Here is a 19,636-nt window from a genome sequence, read left to right as displayed (position 1 = left end):
ATTAACTTGAAATCCAAGTTGATTCAATAGGGCTGCTTGTGTGCTTAAAACTACATACCTGCCTATTAGCCCTGCTATATTAAGGCCCACATGCTTTTTCTAAGTCTTAAAGCCAATTTCGCCCCATCTTGCTTGATGGGAATTTTTGCTTAACTTGGTTAAAAACAGAATTTGGTGCTCATAACACAAGCAGAATCACAACACACCTCCCACAACAGCAAAGCATACGATCTCAGTCCTAAAAAGCTCAAAAAGACCAGGGGTGTCCATCCATTTTTTTCACAGATAATTTAGTATATTTATTTAACTTAACACTTTATAGAGAGTGACATTTTCCCCTTATTTAGTCAAATTCCAGGTTGCAGTGACAGTCTTGTCAGACAAAAGAAATAATTCTGTTTGACTGAAGAACCTGCAACATAACACCATTTTTTACTGAAAAAGAAAATTCCAAACAATGTAATTGGCATCCACATACAAAGTGCTTAAATGCTCTGAAGTTCTGCCTGGGTTCAGAACAGCTGAACAGTATCTGAAGTATCTACTCTTCATCCCAATTTGTATATTTTAAAAGTCATTAAATTCTTGAATGAATCATTAGGAAAACAATTTGAATGCTGTTAAACTGATAGTAATTTTGCCTCACAGGATAGATGTGAGCTTAATGTTTGCAAATGGCCAAATTCTTTTAAGATTTACACTCCATGGAGTTCAATATCAGCCAGGGAGGAATTACTAAATCAGGATGTTCTTCAAGTACAGGTTTTGGCCCAAGACTATTTTTGGTCACATTCAGCTGCTTGTTTTGACAACGTCTAATCCCTCTCACCCACCCACCAGCAGCCACACAATCCATCCATTTACACTTTCAAAGCAAATTGAAAATGAAACGTTTTCAAATAATTACTCGGGGATGCCTGTAATATAAATCCAAAAAGTAACTGCAATTCAACTGTAATATTTCTTCAGGAAAAGAAAGGGAGCGGGAGAAAAATCTTACAGAAATCCATTCAAGATGTGACTTTCTCCTACACTAATGTTCTCACCATCAAAAAACCCCACAAAACAAACAAAACAAAATCAATCTAATTCCCAAAGAGCCTATCTACTCTATTTAACACGTTCCCATCAGAAACAACACTGCTTCCACATTCAGAAGACTTTTCATTTAGCAAGCTATTACAGATCTTGGTGAAAGAACAGTGACTGAGGTCTTCAGCAGAGGCACAAAGGCAAAGAGGGAAGGGGGAAGGTGGGTGAAGGGGTGCAAATACCCAAGGCTGGAACTGAAACAGTTCACCTTTGTCTGGAGAGCAGGATCACTCCCTCCAGGTTGAGGACTACAGGGAAAGAACATGCTGCTGTGGCACATAGTGTGCTTTTGCATTCACACAGGAGAGGAACCTGGCCCACAGATGGCCTGTTCTCAGCTCTGTCAGCCACAAACAGACCTTTGAACTTTCTATTTATATAACAGTTTAGTGAGTTTAAGCCTCTTCCTGTATAACTGGCTGTTTGCTGGTTTTGCTGTAATTAGGCTACTTGTGATACATAGTATAAAAAAATAAAAAAACCCAAGAGGCTGGTTTCTCTGCAGCGAGCAGTCTTCCCCACCTCAACCACACAGCTACAACAATACTCTTACCTGCTGATCTTGCTTCCCTCTGCCAGGTTTTATCTTGTAAGCCTCAATATGCAGTTTCCTGCTAAGCATTTTCTCGACTTCCACTTTTTTAAAGATTGCAGGTCTTAAAAGCTATCAATACCAACAACAATAAATGTAACATAAACAATTAATCTCTCTCCACCTTTGTGTTAGTGAAGAGCTGTGTGTTCTGGGGTGGTTGAGTTTCTGTTGGGTTTTGTTGTTTCCTAGCTGCTGATTAATGGCACCACCTTACTCTGTAAGCAGGTTCAAATCTAGCCACATGGTCCCAGGACACTTCAAGATTTCATTTACTTGGTTACCACAGACAAGCGTGGAAAGTGATTTAAAAGATGAAATTTGATTTTTAACAGCAAGTGGTCCCCTTGGTGCACACAGGCATTCAAGCTTTTCATTATATCCATCTCCCTTCCTTTTTTCCTCATAGAATAGCTCATATCAAATGCAAACCCAGGTGAACGTTTTTTATTCATCCAGGAATCATAGCAGACTTTAGCTTTGGCCCTGTCACCTCAGCCAGAGTTTAGATTCATTTAAATTGTATGAGTGGGGTTTTTTCAGATTTTCAAGTCTGGCAAAACAGCCACTAGGATATCTGTGGCCTTATTTTACACATTTTCCCCAGCGCTAACAAAAATTCCCACACCAACCCTCAGCTACCCTCCCAATCATACTGTTGATGAAGGCTCAGTGAAACACCTCATTCTTATATCACTGTGATATCCCCTAATATGAGAAGCTAAAGGGCTGATTCTCCAATTTCTATCAAGACAAAGCCCCCACTAATCATCCAGAACACCAGGTGAGAATTTAAGATCACATGTAGTGGCAACACATGCTGTAACTCTGACAGTTCTTGACAAAATAAGTTTCAAGTTGACACAGACGTATCTCCATTGGAGGAGAGATAAAATTAACTGTATCCTTCCCATTAGCCCAAGACTTTTGTGGAGCCATTTCCTGACATAATGCCAATGCAAGGAAAGTGCTACCTTTTTGTCAGCTAAAAAAATAAACAATCTCTGCCCAAGCTATAACTATTTTTATATGTATGTTTCTCCAGCTATGTTTCTGTTGTACTTTGCACACAGATAATACATACAAACACCCACACAGACGCTGTAGGCCTGAGCTTGCCTTCTTGATGATTGCAGCACAGATTAGCAGAAGTTTGGGGTTTGCAAGGAATGCAGAAGAGGGTCTCTAATTGCCCTATAAATGCTTGTGAAACACGTTTTACAAAGGCCAGCTTATAGACGGAAGGAAGGACAGTTTGAAAATAAGAAGCAGCAACTCACGCATCATGTTATATACATACTTACAGATAAATAATATGACATAACCATACCAGATTGTATACATGGACCAAAATTAACAAATCCTAATGGGTGAGCCTGCATACTTCTGGGTCGGTAGAGATGATGCATGTATAAAATATTTCATACATACACGTGCAAGTTTTTATAGAAAGATGAGCTAAATTCAGCTCTCCTTAAGCAACACAACAACTTGTCAGAGACAGAAATCTTCACAGGTACAGTAAAACACATACAATGTTTGTGTATGCATACAGATTATGTACCTACATTATATATATATGTGCACTTGCATATACTAAATTGATTCTTAAAAGCTATATCTAACATGACCTCTGCAATAAGCAATTGCGTGTGAACGCCTATGCCATGTAGAGAGTTTGTGTAGGTATCAAACACTTTGAAACTGCCAAAGTATCTTCTTTTGTCAGGGACCCTGAAAACACTAGAACCAACAAATTTCACTGTACAAAGGCAAGCAAATGGAATTTCTAGAACAAGTAGCAATATGTCCATATTTTATGGAAAAACAGAGGCACAAGAGTTTCCTTCTTTCTGATGCACACTTCTAAATGCACATTAAACCAGAGTCAAATGAAAGTAAGTTATTAAGCAAATATTAGAACTCAATACCTATAGTGTGCTTAGTATTTGAACTGCACCCACATACTGGGTTCTAAGAGCTTTTTTTTAAACTAATGATGTTACCCACACTATAAATTAGGCAAATTGTATGCAAATATTATTTGATTAGCAATACGGTGGTTATCAGCTGTCTGCAAAATAAATTAGTGTAGCAGAGTAAAGATAGCGTGGTAGAAGCATAATATTTAATTGAGCACTAATTTTATTGAGATTATTACTTTTAAATAACAACAGCATTGTTATTCAAAGATGTAATAGGATGGTTTATGCAGAGCTGATAAAGAACGCACAGGATCCAAAACGCCTGCTTAGAGATTAATATTGATATCGTGTAATTTACAGTTCCAAGGATTTACTCCAAATTGCTGTAAAATAGAACATGACAGGTATTTGATTCTGGTTATCTTGGATTTGCAACCATAGCTGTTAGACCCCGTTTAGCAAAATTATAGTTATTAACTAAATACATTATCTGTTTGGTAGACATGCCTTTGTATTATCAACAAAGTACAGTGAACCCTTTGCAAAACGCGAGGTCCAAACGCACATGCACACACACATATCATCTATGTGACATTTAGAGATTAGTATCACAAAATACAGTATTTTAGTCTTTTTCTTTCTTGGCAAAGTGCGTTCCAGACTAAAAGCATTTAACAAAGCATTAACCAACCACTGAATTTCATCGTGCAGAGTTAAAGAATTGTGACTCTATTTGGTAAGTTGAAAATTAAAGAAAAAAAAAAAAACAAACAACACAGAATAGAAATAGTCAAAGAATAAGCATAAGGTCGTTAACCAGCCGGGGAAGTTACTTAATACCTATCCAAATCTAACTTTCCCAGCTACTTGTCATCCACCGAAAATTCCTTAACATTTACTTTGGTAACAAGTTTATAATACACTTAAACGGATGCACCGACCTTTTTAAGGTGTGCACCTATTTGCAGAGCAACATAAACCTAAAATCCTACTCACAAAAAAAGGAAGAAAGAAACAGAGAGGAAAAGACTTGTTACAGTATCAAGGGGACTGATCGTCCCACTTTCAAAACTAACTTCAATAAAGCTTCATCCAGAATTGGAAACCAGTGAAAACAGCAAGAGAAGCCCCCGCACCGAACAGAGCTACAGCTGAACTGTGCCACACAGCAAAACTATAGTTGCGTTTCCCCCCGTGAAAGGAATATTGTCAGTGACAGCAGTAAACACAACATTAGCAAAGCCGCGATCCCGGGGAACACATCGCCTCTCCGCACCGCTTCCCTGCTCGGGGAGGGAGGCTTGCTCTTGCTATTTCAGCCGGCACCCCGGCACATTTCAGCGTTTCCCCTGCCTCTCCTCCCCCTCCGGCCAACTTCGCCCCCCGCAGCCGGCGGAGCGCGGGGTGCTCCCCGCCAGCCGGAGCCCGCAGCGCGGCCGCGGAGCGTGGCCCGAGCCGCCCCGGCTGCGGCGCCCGGCGGGCACCGGGCGCTTCGCCCCGCAACAAAGGCTAAAGCACCGGCGGAGCGAGCAGGGAGGAGAGGAACGAGGCAGCTGTTAGGAGAGGGGTGGAGAGACAAGGGGGGAAAAAAATACCCAAAACAAACAAACCAAAAAAAAAAAAACAACCCATCACCCAAAAAAACCTACCACTGCTGCTCTAAGTCCCAGTCCCTGAAAAAGTCGAATAGGTCCATAACGATCTGGTGGGGAGACTCAGAGAAGTGGTGCCCCCTCCCCGCCCCGCGCCGAGCCGAGGAGAGCCGAGCCGAGCCGGCGCGGCGAGGGCTGCCCGGCCGGCACGGGCAGCGGCGGGGAGCGGCGGGGAGCGGCGGCCGCCGCGGGGCCGCGCGGAGCCGCCCGGGGCTCGCCCAGCGCCGCCGCCGCCGCCCGCTCCGGCCGCCGCCAGCAGCGCGGCGCGGCTGCCTGGCTGGGAGAGGCGGGCACGGCGGCGGCGGCGGCCCTGCACGCACACACACTCACACACACACTCGCACACCGCGAGGGGAGGAGCCGGGGCGGCCCGAAGCCGCGGCATGGAGCCGCCGCGGCAGCAGCGCCGGGATCCGGCGGAGCCTCGCGGCCCCCGCCGGGGGTGCGCGGGGAAGTTTTGCCAAAAAGGAGGAACGGCGGGGATGGGGCGGGGGGCAGCGCGGCTCCGCGCCCCGGGGTGATCTGAGAGCGTCCTGGTTGGGCTCGGGGATGGGGAGAAGGAGATGGGCGTAGGGAAAAAAAAATAGGCACCTACAATTTAATTGCTAAAGCCAGCTCCTGCGCGTGAACACACCTGACTCCCACTGACACGGAGACAGGGCACGGACATCCATTTTATAAATATAAACTTCCAAATACACATACCCTCTCAGCAAACAAGTGTGGACACCAGTAACGCAAAGGCGAGACCAAAGCTATGTTAATTTTTACTCGAGTTTTCCACAGGACCAGTCGCCCTGAAATTCCCTGCTCGACATCGGATCTCAGGGACTTGTTGGTGAAGATGGAAACAACCCTTGCTTTGTTGAGGTCCCATCTCTACAGCCGTGCCCCATCATGCAGCTGGTCACAGCAGCCAGGTCTGCCACCACAGAAACCAGGCTCCAGTGAACCCTCTAAAGAAGCATCTTTAAGAGATTCCTAAAAATTAAGAGACAAATCCAAGAGTATAAAGTAGATCGGTGGCAGAGCAGCTAATGTAAGCCACGTTTTTTTTCCTTCCTAAGAAGTACACAGTGGTTTCTAAATGCTACTGGGTTAAAAATATTCCTGAGGAAAAACTGTAAAACCGTTACCAGCGCAAGTCAAACGTGACAGACTTCATCTAAGCTTGGGCTCCACTGCAAGATTTGCATTTGCATCGTGTGTCTTGTGGGCCCCCAGGAGGGAGGGGGCCCAGGCCGGGCTGCTCTGGCACCGGCAGACCCCGCCGCTCCGCGCCCGTGCGGGCGGGCAGGTGCGGGCAGGCAGGTGCACGCAGCATTTCCTCCCCAGCATCTGTTTTCTCCACAAGCAGATTCAAAACGCACTGGGCCTCAAGCTTTAAAATACTGTGAGTCAGGTCCCTCTCTCTCTTGTTTGTTATTTTCGTGTTGTTGTTGGCTTTAAAAGCCCCTTTCAAAATCACAGTTTGTGGCCAATGCTTGTAACCAACATGAGAGGTGGGATCACATTTTCAGAACTTTTCTCCAGAAATAGGTACAGAGGTTGTTTTTTCTTTAAATTACTATTAATAAAGCCTAGCCTGTCACCTAATCACTTACATTCAGTAACTCACCTGTTTTAGGTATCTTGAGCTTGACCCATTAAACTCAACTAACAACATACTAACAGTACTCTGTGCTGGGACTTGCAGGAGCTGGCAGTTCTGCTTCTCCTGTTTCCAGAGTGAGGTCTGGTGGCCACCAGCCGGCCAGCCCAGCACCAAAAGCATCTGCAACAGCAGTTGCTCTTGCCCAGCAGAAAAAATGAAAAATCACTCCCCATGTATTAGTGCCTAAGCTCCTCTTAAAGCAAACTCTTCAGTTCTTCACTAATTAACAAAACTGCACAAGATGGTTCCTGAAAAGGTTTACAGAGCTCATTCTAGCAAAGATAAGGGGTGGGAGATCCTGTATGAGCCAGCAAACCTGCTGTTCCCATGAAAGGCAGTAGTAGCAACCATCCCTCTCTTCAGAAGTTACATGTTTGGCACCTGGAGCTCTCCCCAAACCCCCATGCCCTCAGCTGCATGAGAAAGTTTTTTGCATGAACTGGCTTTTTGCAGTCAGGTGTCAAAATGACCAAGAACACTCCTGAGAGACACAGCTGCAGACACCCAGCCAAGGCTCCATCGGGGCCCAGCCCTGGACACACTGTCAGCTGCCATGGGGGCTGGCGGGAGGGGGCCTTCCCCACCCATGTCCCCAGGGATGCAGGACATGCCACTGTCAGCAGCCACGTTTGGCCCCAAACGGCCCCAATGCACACTAGCTGGAGCAAGAGCTGGCTGAGCTCCCTGCCTGCTACCAGCTGCCCGGGACTACAGGATGGGAGGGCTGTGGGGAGCACGTCGGGCCGTACGAGCCCGTGGCTGCCAGCAGCAAGCAGCCCCTGCAAACATCCAGCTCAAGGGCAAGTGCAAGCATGAGACTGTCCTAGCTCTGGCTTCAAATAGCAAAGGGTTCATTTACCCGAACTGCCAGAACAGAAAGTTCAGCTGCCCTCGGTGTGACCTGTTTTGCAGTTACAGTGGAAAATACAACTGCCGTTCCCAGCACCTGCAACAGCTCAGGACGGGGATAACAAGATCAGCAAGGCCTCCTGGCCCTGTTCACCACTGCCTGGCCCCACAGCCTGCTACAAAGGGGAACGCTGGCTCAGCACGAGTCAGGCTCCAGTTTTGCCGACGAGGCTGCAGGCTACGAGTCCTGTTGCCATTTTACCCACCCCCGCCCTCTGCCAGCCAGCCCTTTCCCTGCCCATCCTGCTCTACAACCCCAGAGGTGGCTTTCTGGCCAGATGTTCTTGGTGGGTGGCTTTGGCAGTTGTCGCTGTTTAGGGTTAGAGAAAGAGGCTGCCTGCCACAGTGCCCCTCTGATGAGGGCACAAATGCCTCTGGCCCCCTGGGGCAGGTGCTGCAGCTGCGGTCGAGACTGAGCAGCCATGGGTGGAAGCACAAGGCTGAACCACCAAGGGAGCTGCTGAGGTTGCACCAAAAGGGTTGCATTTCCCACCTGCTCATTCAAGTTCAGCAGCAAACGGCTGGGTACAAAGTTTGAAGCAGGGAAGGGGCATCTTAGCCTCATCTTTTCAAACCTACATACATCCCATGCTTTGTTACCTAAGGGCTTTGCACACATGTGCCATATACAGAAAGCAAGACACAAAGGCAGCGAGGAAGATGTGAAGAAGTGGAAATGAGGGCCCTTTCAGTGCTCTGCAGGGCTCAGCAGCTAGGTGCAGTCACCACATGCCTCCCTGTTGTCCCTGTTCCTGAAGGAGAAGTGACAGGACAGTGGCCATGGTGGGTAAGCCAAGAGAGACTGAGGCCAGCAGTGCATAGCTGCAGAAGCAAAAAGTGACTAACTGCAACCCTTGAGACAGCACTGAAACCTTTTATGCTGAGAATACTTCATTTGATCCAAAGAAAACCCTATTTTTCCACAAAACAACAAGAAAGAAATCACAGTTTTCTATCCAGAAAATGTTAATGGAAAATTTTTGCCCAGCTATGCTGTTGAATACAGATTGGAGATGTTTGGATTTCTGAGGAAAGGAAGGTCAAGTCATTTTCACAGTGTGAAAAATGAAGCTAACAGAGTTCATATTTCTCTGTGAAGCAATGATTGATTTTTCTTTCTGTGTCTCATTCATACCACACTAAACATGTATAAAGAACAAACCCTAGATAAAGCCCACAGATTACATTAATACATTGAAAATTAAGTTAGCATTAGCATCTGTTTGAAGGTAACACAAAAACATTTAGCACAACTCCAAGAGAACAGGCCATGGGCATTAGTACATAAATCTTATGTATCCTAAAGCTGCTGTATCAGAAGAAAGTCACCATTGAAATGTGCATATAAATTTTCCATTTGGAATTACCTAAGAATTTTAGTTGCTGAAAGTATGTTGTTACTCAGTTTCAAGTGCATATGTATAGGTAATCTTTATTTTCCTGCCATCTTAATTATAATTATCATCTCTGTGCTGCCTGAGTGATTTATTTAACTGTGCAGAGCTATTCTCTCATTAGTGTTGTTACTCCTATTTTATGAAACAAGAATAATTTAATGCCATAATAACTTTTTCAAATATATTGATAAATTTTTCTTCCTGTGAGAAGGGAAAGTGTTTTCACATACTCCCGAGTAATCCTGCCTTCAGTAGGTCCTTCTAGACTTCTTTAGCTAACATGGTAATTTGGTATTTTTTTTATATCAGAGTTGACAATGGCAAGGCTCTTACATATCATGTTAGCACATGTCCACAGCTACTTGCACGGACACACCACGTTCAATCACAGTCTGCTCATATAAGATTCCCAGTGGTTGTCATAAGGGTCCACAACAGTCAGATGTGGATTGGTCATGGGGGATTCCAGCTCCCTCTCTTGGCACCTCTCCCTGTGCTCACCACAGGTCAGCAAACACCCCAGGGCTGCTATTTGGGTGGTGAGAAAGTCCTCCCTAACACACGTTACAAACTAATGATTTCAGGAGAAGAAGGCAGCTAACCCAGCAATCATGTTAGAAGTGTTGCAGTGCTTAGTCTGTGACACTGCTCCACCCGACCTGACCCAGGCACAGCTTGACCATCGTGTTTTGCTGTTGTCAGAAAACACACACACACACAAAACCCCCACAAGGTAAAAAAAGGCAATAACAATGAGATGCCTATTTATTACTGCCACTCTGCACATTAGCCATGCAACTCTTGAAACACTATCAAATATCCAAATGTCTCCAAAACTAGGCAAGACAGACACCAGATTCAAGAGCCATGAAAGTCACTTTTCAGAAACAAGTAATCAAAGGAGATCTATTAGAGAACAGACACAAATCAATTGCAAAAAGCAAGAAGGAGGGTCACTCAGCTAGGAATTTGGAGAGCATCAGTGATCAAAAGTACAAAGACTCTATGAAGAACAAAAAATATTTTACATTCAAATAGATGTTTAATTAATTAATTAGAATCATCACCATTTGCTCTTATCCCATCAGCCTCCCTTTTTTTCCCCCTCTTTTTTTTTTTTCCTCCTCATTTTAAAGTTTATGACCAATACTTTGTTTTACAGGTCTTTGAGCAGCTGGCTATCTTTTTCTAAGATTTAAGGAACAAAATTTTATTTCCTCCTTACCAACTGATTGTAAACGATGGGCCAAAGTGAGCAGGTAAAGAGGAGGCCACCTGTTGCAATCCCTTTCCTTTAACCAAACCAGGCTTACAGCCTTAGCGTGGCTCATCCCCTCTCCTAGCCTGGCACACAGAAGCAATCCCTGTAGTAGCTTTTTAACCAATTGCATGACAATATCTATGTTCCTTATGAGTGGAACCAAAGCTAAATGCACAGTGTAAAACAAAACTACCATGCCAACTTTGAAACACAAACACAGCCAGAAAACTGAAGTGCAAAAGCATGGTAAAAAGGCCTTTCACATCAAGTTTCTTTCTCTCTGCCATGATGCTTTCAAAAGACAGAGGCACTTTACAGCAATGATGTCTATATATAAGCTGCTGAAGTACTGCCTTTTCTTCAGGGATTTTTATGATGATATTCTCTAATGCACTTTGCAGAAATGTAGGACTAGGCAAAGCTTCCTTTTTATGAAGGAAACAAAAAGAATAATACATGGCAGGTAGCATTAGCACAGAGGTGGAACATCAGACAAGAAGAGTTGAACTCTTCTTCCTTCTCTCTTTCTCCCCCTTTCTTTTGTTATTCTTACAAGATCACTCTGTTATGTTCATCCCTTTCAAACTCAACTGTCTGGTCAACCTATGTTAGGAAAACAGTCTTTCCTGTCATCTGCAAATATCCAAGCATGGTATCTCTAACAAGTATGTTGAGAGCAGATCTTGTAGCCATTCCGGATTAATTCCAAGAAAATATAATCCAAGCAACAGCTTGAGAATTTGTCTACATGTCCAGTACCAAACGAAGGAATTTGATGATAAATGCAAAGCATGAAAAAGTGCAAATAGTGTCCACATATATGAGATATTCCATATATGCAATGAAGAGGTCAGAGGACAACCTCCCCCAAGAGGAGATTGATAAAGAGGGACAATTTTTTTCTCTTCTCGTAAAAAACATTAATAAATTATGCCAACTTAACTGCAGGATCACTATTTTCACAAATGCGTACCCAGCTGAAGGTACCTGGAGTTTTTGTTCACAAATTTGATTAATTTCACTGGATTTGGGGAGCATTTTGTTGGTAAAAGGGGAGGCTGATAGACTTGAGTCAGTAGGCTTCTTCCTGGCTGCCTTGTGACAAAAACAGAAGCATCTGTTTTCCGTGGGCAGACACAGCAAATCATCCAGACACTTTGGCCATTCATGGGTGGATCCTATAAGCTTATTACATCCTAGTCTGCTGTGGTGTAACAAATGCTATGATACACAATATACCTTCAGAGCCCCAGCCCACACAGCCATTCTTTGGCAAGCACAGAATACTGCATGAACCTTAGTGGGTTTGAGTGTTCCCACCCCTTCAGCTTTTTACAAGAAACAGAAAACAGTTTTGCCTTCAGAAAAAGGTATCTAGGCCCACCTACAAGACAGTGATAGAGATGCCTCCTTTTGAGTCCTGGAAGACCAAGCGACACTGATGGTCCGTGGAAAAATAGCATGAGGATTAGAGCATCTGAGATGGTCCATCAAAGGTCTTTGAGAGGTCTCAGAAAGGTTGTGCCGACAACAGTGCAAGACCATTACAGCAATTTCTTTTCATTCAAGAGATGAATGTCTGGCATATTTATTTCATAAAGTGAGAACCAGTATCCCAAACAAATAGCTAGAATGAGCATTATTCAGCCTTTTCCTGGCAACCAACTTAAACGACTGTGTCTTGCTTTTCTGGGAAACCTGCCAGGTGAGCTTTGAAAAGATTGTAGTGCTGACAGCAAAGTCTAGAGGGTTTGCTCTGTGTGCTAACCAGAGGTCTGTTAAAATAATTAGGAGGAGGAGGCAGAGGCCTTCATCCTACACAAGAGGGTCAGAGCATAATGGCATTGCCAGGGGGAAACCAAGAGGGCTGTTAAGCTCACTGGGGCATGGACTTTTACCATGTGTCTGTACAGCTCTACTCAGACTAAATTCTTTAAAAGTAGTTAAATGACTTATGCTCTTAAATTCTATTTCCAAAAATCAAGTAGTATGAATTCCATTTACTCCCATCATTGGGCCTGGGGTGCAATTCTGCTCACACTTTCTTTTTTTATCCCCAGTGAAAAACTGCTGCCTTGTCCCTTATTGGGTTCATTTGTGATTCTACCATTTACAGTAACTGTGCCTTGTGAAGTCATCTCCAAAGCTAGACAAGGCAGGTGACACTAAATGATGTTACACCATTTTTGTGATGTCACCACATTTACTGAAAATGAATTTTTCAAGGAAGAAAGTTAGTAACTGAAAAGAATTCTTAAATCAGAATTAATCCAAGCTACATAATGAAGAGCTGCCAAATGAAAAATCTGCTACCGTGACTTACATATTGAACTGATTTATATGACCTAATTTATGAAAATGCATTTTAAAATGCCTTTTTGTCACTGTAGAAAACTAGTCCTGTAAGAGTCAGTAATCATCATCCTTGTGATAGTATTAATGTGAATTTTCCTGTTATACAGTATACATTATTAGCTGTTTCATCCCTAAGGAAAACACTGATATTGACAAAGGGAGAATTTAACTTTGAGTGAAAAAGCCACACTTGGCAAGGAGTTTAAAAGCAGAGTAGTATTTGTGTAAATATAATGAGATTATAGCTGATCTCCTTTATGTTATTCTTCCATAAAATGACAGAAACATTGGACATTTATCTGAACTACACTAAAATAACTAAATATTGAAAGGAAACCGTACAGCCAGCTATGTTGAGGGGACACCTGAAAAGCCTTTTTTCCACTCTGTTAGGAATAGAAACCTCTTTGTACATTATAGGTGACTAAAACCAAATGGTGCTTGTTATAGACAACAGTGCAAACCTCCATGTGGAGGTGCTTGATGCAAGTGTTGACCTAATCGATCTTGGAGCCTTCTGTTGCTTGTTCACTCTGTTTTTAAGAGGTCCAGAAGTGACAATTGAAGTCAATGATGCTCCTCCTAAATGCAATTGAAATATGATATACTCATTAATACCATATTTATTTATTTGTAAAGGGAGAAGTAAAATACTGCACCACTAAAGAGCAAGACACCATGTCAGTGGTTGTACTTGCAAATTAGTTTTAGACACCTGCTAGACATCATAAAAAAAAGAAGTCAATCAACAGCAAAACTGCTAACTACAGCCTAAGGATGTTGAAAATATAGAACAATATCTATCACCCAAATTGCAGCCTTAAAACTGCATGACAGATAAGTTGTTGGAAGGAAAAAAGTCAACCACAGATCAATGTAATCAAGTGACTGATTACTTTACTAAGAAAAAATTAGTATCCTATGCATAGAGAGATTTATTTTTGGATTACAGTGACAAATGCTTCCTGATCTTTCTAAGTCCTGCATGCATTTACTGATGGTTCATTCAACAGGCCTTAGAAGAGGCAAAGATTTTCTTAAGTAGGTGCTTGAAATTGCATTGGCATTTTTAGAGGAAAATCAAAACAATTCCTTTGGTCCTGGTTTGTGCTTTTAAGAATGTAGTTTCAAGCATAAACATTTTAAAGATCAGGGGAGGAGCCTTTGGGAAAGCTGTACACAAGAGAAATGTAATACAGTAAGCAGAGATAATTAAATACACAAAGTGTGCCTAGGTCAGGATGGCTGCTGTAGTTTTTCGCATGTTATTCTAAAATTATTATTTTTAGACATTCTTTCTGATAAAAGTACTTTACACCTCTCACATTTCCTAGATTATCAAAGCCATGAACTACTAAGTACTACTGCCATTATGCAACATGAGAGGGTAATTTTAGTGGTCTGCTCAGGCCTTCAATTTCCAAAATCCAGTTTTATCTCATACATTTCCTTACAACTGGCTTCCATTTTCCTTGGTCAAAATACAGAACTATTTGAGTGTAATTTAGAATTAGTTGTGTTAACTTGTGCTTCGAAAGCAGTCACAGTATTAAATGATAGATACCCATTAGAAGGAACAACTTTGAGTCATTGAATCCTTTATACAACATTTCTGTAAAAATTTAAACATCATTTTGAGAAGTAGAAAACGTACCAGTCCAGTGATATCTGTCATTACTCATTTTTCATATACTCAATGTGATTATTCATTACTCAAAAATGACATAGTTAAATGCTAAGTCTTGCTAAAATATTGATCATAATATGTAGGGCATATAATTTATTTGAATCAAGTGAAATATGTTTTCCTCAGAAAGATGATGAAAGCTTGTCTCATTATAGCTTTATTTCTACTGAAGTTTCCACCATTAGTTAGTTTAATGACTCCGTGAACATTTTAATTGAGAAGAGCCCTGTGTAAGTTGCTCATTCAAGACACATGGATGGGTTTAGACTTGGGAACGAGAGAAACGTGCAGTGGGCTGTGCTCAGTCTGAGAGAGCAGGCAGAAGGCAGAGAACCAGATACAACAAAATACCCAGATCAGGAGGGGCAGAAGGACTGAAAGGGGAAAAGGCAAGGTGTTACAGGCTTGGAGACAGGAGGATATAACTTGCTGGGAGAATACCTGGGCTCGCAATTTGGTGTACAAACACCTGTTCACCTAAATCATTCTCACCCCCAAAAAAATCCACTAATAGTAGTGGAAAACTACACTGACCTTAGAGAATCAAGCCTGATAAGATAAGGAAAATGTTGCTATTACAAGTCTTAGTTTCACTCCAAGTATCTGCTTTATAAAGGAGAACAAACTAACCAGCAATCTTGCATCATCCCCAACCTGCACACAGTGATTCACATACATTCAAAGGAAAAATTACAGTAAACCACTATTTAATATCAGCTACATGTAGAGGGTCAGCAGATCTGTTCAAGTGGTGCTCTGCTGTCCTCCCTGAGGATGTGAGATGGGTCTTTATCAGCTTTTCTATGAAGTCGTGTGTTGCTGTCAGTAGTGTGACACCAAAGCACTGATACCGAAATATTTTGTGGCTAATCTTTTCCTTGTTACTGATAAATTAAGGAAGGTGTTCCTAGAGGACACTGTTTCCTCTGTATCAGCAGCATAGAAGTGAGGTCATTCCCACCTGTACATGCACTTCTCTGACAACAGAGTAATCTAAGAGGAAAATAGATGCAAGTAACATTTTTATTTAATCAGAAAAATACACTGGGGATGGAGAGAGACATTTTTCTTTCTGCTTCCCAAGTACTGAAACTGAAGCCAAGAAGAGCTTGAGTGATATGCCTGAAGTCACACAGTTCTATGTATTTTAGTGTGGATGTCAGATCATAAACTGTTAGCTGAGTCTCCTTTCAGTTGCTACTGGTATCAAAGAACCCCACAGGATTTATGCTTTTAACACCCACAACTTACTTCAGAACACACCAGACATGGAAGTTGGGGACTGTTGAGAGCAGTCTACCTTCTTCAGTCATTTACTTGCCTTACCTGAAAGATCTTTACCTTCAGTCTTTACCCCATATCTTTGTGTAGCTATCTACAGTGTCCAGCATTAGAGTCCTTGTTCCTGGCTGTATTCTCAGAGAGCTGTAATTACTGACCATGAGAACTAGTGTCTTTTGTAGCAACTGATCCAGGACACAGACAGCTGATTAAAAGCAAGCGAGTTACAGAAGCATAACTAGTTACTGTCACACACACACACACAAAGCCAAAAAGAGGTACTTGGAAACACCATAAGTGGGACAACAGCTCAAACAGTTTGCATGTAATTTTGTGCTATATGCACCACAGATTACATTTTCCTTCTGAGGGCTCTTACAGGACAGCCTCAGATACTATGCACTGAAGTTACTAGTCCAGGGCCAAATATATATTTGTCTTCAGCAAATGGTTATCTAGAGAAATGCAACAGGACTAACTGAGCAGGCCAGCAAGATTTGGCTCCGTGAAAGCATTGCTGCCACAGTGCATCTCTCATTTATGGATAGAAATAGCAGAGAAAAGCATAGCAGTTTGAAAATTTCATTTCTATTAGGAGAAAATAAAAGGGGATGAATCTCTGCATATTTCTCAGATTGCCATTTTATTAGATGCATCCAAACCTGGAAAGCTTAAGCCTAGAAAAAAGTAATTAAACACGATAGGATCCATTCTAAACAATATCCCATTTTACATAAAGAAAACGAAGTGTTTGACATAAACACTTCATGAGCAAGATGATTTACATGATTTATTTTCACTTTGTTTCTGATTATTTTAAATAAAAAATATAACCCTGTATTCATTTCTTACTTGTTCTCTAGCACCTTTGCTGAACCTTTCTATGAAATTGTACATATGCAAGATCAAAACAGAGATGGGAAGTAGAATGTGCTTCATTATGGCAAGTACAGCTCATATCCTCCTCCACAACACAATTTATTAGTATCTAATAGAATTGTAATGTTTCTCATTCTACATTTTTACAGCTGCATCAAAATATTAAAGTGTGAATTGCAATTAAACTCACACAGTGCTCTTAGCATAATTTCCCTTGTATTAATACTTATCAAACCAAGTTATTGGTGTAATATTACTCTTGATACTGGTTGTCATAAAGGGATAAAGCCTCCAAATAGTAATAAAGTATATTTTACTGTAGAGAGCGCGGCAGTACAAAAAAACATTATGCTACTGGAGTTGTTAATTTTTGTGGAAGGGGGTGGGGAGAGAAAGGCTTTAGACTCCTTAAATTATAGTTTGCAGGTTAATACACCAACTCACTTAATCTCTCTAAACAGGTAATTTACTTGCTTTCTGAAAGCACCCATGTGCAAGAAAATGCTAGTGCACTCCAGGGATGATTCTAAGATTGATTGCTTGGCTCTAGTCACCAATAACAGAACGTATTCTGCTAAGATCTCTTTTACATGTGTGTAGAATCTTTAAAGATTTTAGAGAGGAAAAAATGGAGAGGCAATATTTGTTTCAGATAGCCTCAACATATGAGTGCATGGCCTGCTTGAATGAAGAACATTGAAGCAGAAGGGCTAAACTACTACTTGCGGATGGCAATAGGTACATTGGCTAGAAATGAAGCAATCACAGGTGTGACATTCTTACGTTATCCATTACCAAGCTGGGAAGTTCCATTTTGTATTTTCCAGCTGCTTCATAGATTTGCAGTTGTCTGTAGCTTTTTGTGGTTCAGAATTGAGCTCTGCAAGAACATGCTTATGGAAGAAACAGAGAGCTTTAGTGCTTGCTTTTGGAAGGAAAAAAAAACCCAACACAGAGTGACTGAATTAAATGCCATTTACTGGACACGACCTTCAGAGGGTTGCCTGGCCTGGTTGTTTCTACAGAAGCATCTGGAAGTAGAACTGAAATGTCAAGGTTGAAGTTGTTGCTGCTTCTCTTAAGAATTCACCAGGTAAAACAAACAATTTCATACTCTAAGTGCTGACCCATAGTGTAATCAGAAGTGCAGTCTGGGTCAACAAGTTTGATCAGATTTGGCCTGGTTACTCAAGGGCTGGAAGCAATGAAAACTTGGCCATGCAGGCTGTAACCAAAAGCCCAGTGAGCTTGTGCCATCTGTCCTGTAAATCTTGTAATGAAAACAAAATACCATTTTCACTTAACAATAAAATCCCAATCTCAGGGTGATGCTCAAGGAGGTTTTGGAAAAGATTATCTTGACTTATTTCAGATAGGCTCGTGGTTTTGCTAACAACCTGGACATGTTACTGATAACGAACCCTCTTAGCTCTTGCCCTCCAATATGCAGTGTCGTTTTTGTCAGCGGGGATTTGTCTCCCTTCTAGATGAGAAGCCCCTTTGCACCAGGATTAAAGACTTCTGGGTAAGGGAGGTGGTAAACTGTGAATGGACCCCCAGGTTCTGGTCCATGCACAGTGCCACACATCATGGAATAAAACATAACTAAAAAAAACCTTCCAAAGCTGCTGCAAGCTCCAGTCCCACCTGCCATTGACATCAGATTGCTTCTAACAGCACAGGCTTCTGTCTGTGACAATTACCAATGACAGATCCTCTGATTTGGGTAGGCTGAACATGAGGAGTCTGTAGCGCAGCCGCAGAACTAGCGCTGTTTGTAGTGTCTGGGATTTGCTGTGTCACTCGTGAACTGCCAAGATAACTGCATCATTGCAATGTGTCACACACCTCACTTTTCCTCCCTTTTCCTTTTACCTCCTTTGTATTTTATCTCCCAGAAGTTTAATCTCTCTTGCCTAAGCCACCAGCTACCAGAACAGAGCAATGTACTTGAATATGATGAAAAGGCCATTAACTGCCACCAGCTTGACCTCCCGTCACAGGTTCCCTCCACCCTCCCCCTCAGCATGGGCAGGTTAATCTCCTAACTCTGTGCTGCTGTACCCGTGCAATAATCACTCCTGAGCAACACTCTTTTGCTCATCAGGCTGTAAGGACTTGATGAGCTGAAGACTACAAAAGCAGTATGGTGACATTCTGTATACATATAAAAAATTGTTAAGTGTTCAAGGGTCTAACCAAAGCCTATTTAAATGCAGTAAAAGTTTCAAATGTGACCCCTAATATCCTAAGTGCATCTTAGAAAGACCTTGAGCACCCAGGGCTGTGGCAAGGTTTACTCATCTGAGTCTAGATAAAAGTAAAATTTTCCATTGCTTCCTCTATTCCTCACGGCACATTTCCTAACAGTATAATTTGCAGGGAAATGATCAAAATATCATTAAGAAATGTCAGTACTCTCAGTCAAACTCCTTTCAGAAATATAAGCAGTATGTGGCAGGCATAATAAAGCTGTGATTAGGAGTGTCCTTTAAATCACAGGAAAGGGAGACAGAGTAGATGTGCCCTATTCCATCTCTGAACAGGCTCTTTGCATGACTGTGAGCAAGTATATAACTAGCAAATGCCCAGGCATAACTCAATTCTTTAATGTCTGTAAAGATATTAGTCCTTCTGCACTACCCAGCAATAGCAATAACATCATTTTCTCCTTGTTCATCGGAAGCCACTGACAGGCCAACCTGCAGAAGTGCACTGCAGAAGCAGCTCTGGGACCAAGCAGGGGTAAAGCAGCAGCTGAACTACAGGGCACAAGAACAGAGCCTGACGTGATCCCTGATATTAGCAATGGCCACAGTTACACCAGAGTTAATTTGGTTTTACCCTGAGAAATGAAGAATGGCAAGGAAGGGGCAAAGAACCTAGAAGCAAGGCACCAGAGCAAGTCATAATACTGAAGAAATGAGTCTGCAGGAGTTCTCTTCTATCTCC

General features: G+C 42.2%; 1 protein-coding gene across 4 annotated transcripts in view; it reads right to left on the bottom strand.

Annotated features, from left to right (window-relative positions):
- AFF2 (ALF transcription elongation factor 2) overlaps window positions 1-5,365 on the bottom strand; it is a 334,526-nt gene extending 329,161 nt beyond the window's left edge. For all 4 annotated transcript variants that reach the window (XM_051630068.1, XM_051630071.1, XM_051630069.1 and 1 more), the window contains exon 1: window positions 5,259-5,365. In XM_051630068.1, the coding sequence (XP_051486028.1) occupies window positions 5,259-5,305 (47 nt within the window). In that variant the 5' untranslated portion in view covers window positions 5,306-5,365. The remainder of the gene's footprint in view (window positions 1-5,258) is intronic.
- Window positions 5,366-19,636: the final 14,271 nt, after the last annotated feature.

Source organism: Apus apus, chromosome 12 (genome assembly GCF_020740795.1).
Source record: "Apus apus isolate bApuApu2 chromosome 12, bApuApu2.pri.cur, whole genome shotgun sequence".
NCBI lineage: Eukaryota > Metazoa > Chordata > Aves > Apodiformes > Apodidae > Apus > Apus apus.
The sequence above is the reverse complement of the archived record's forward strand: the minus strand, read 5'-3'. Positions and strand labels throughout refer to the sequence as shown.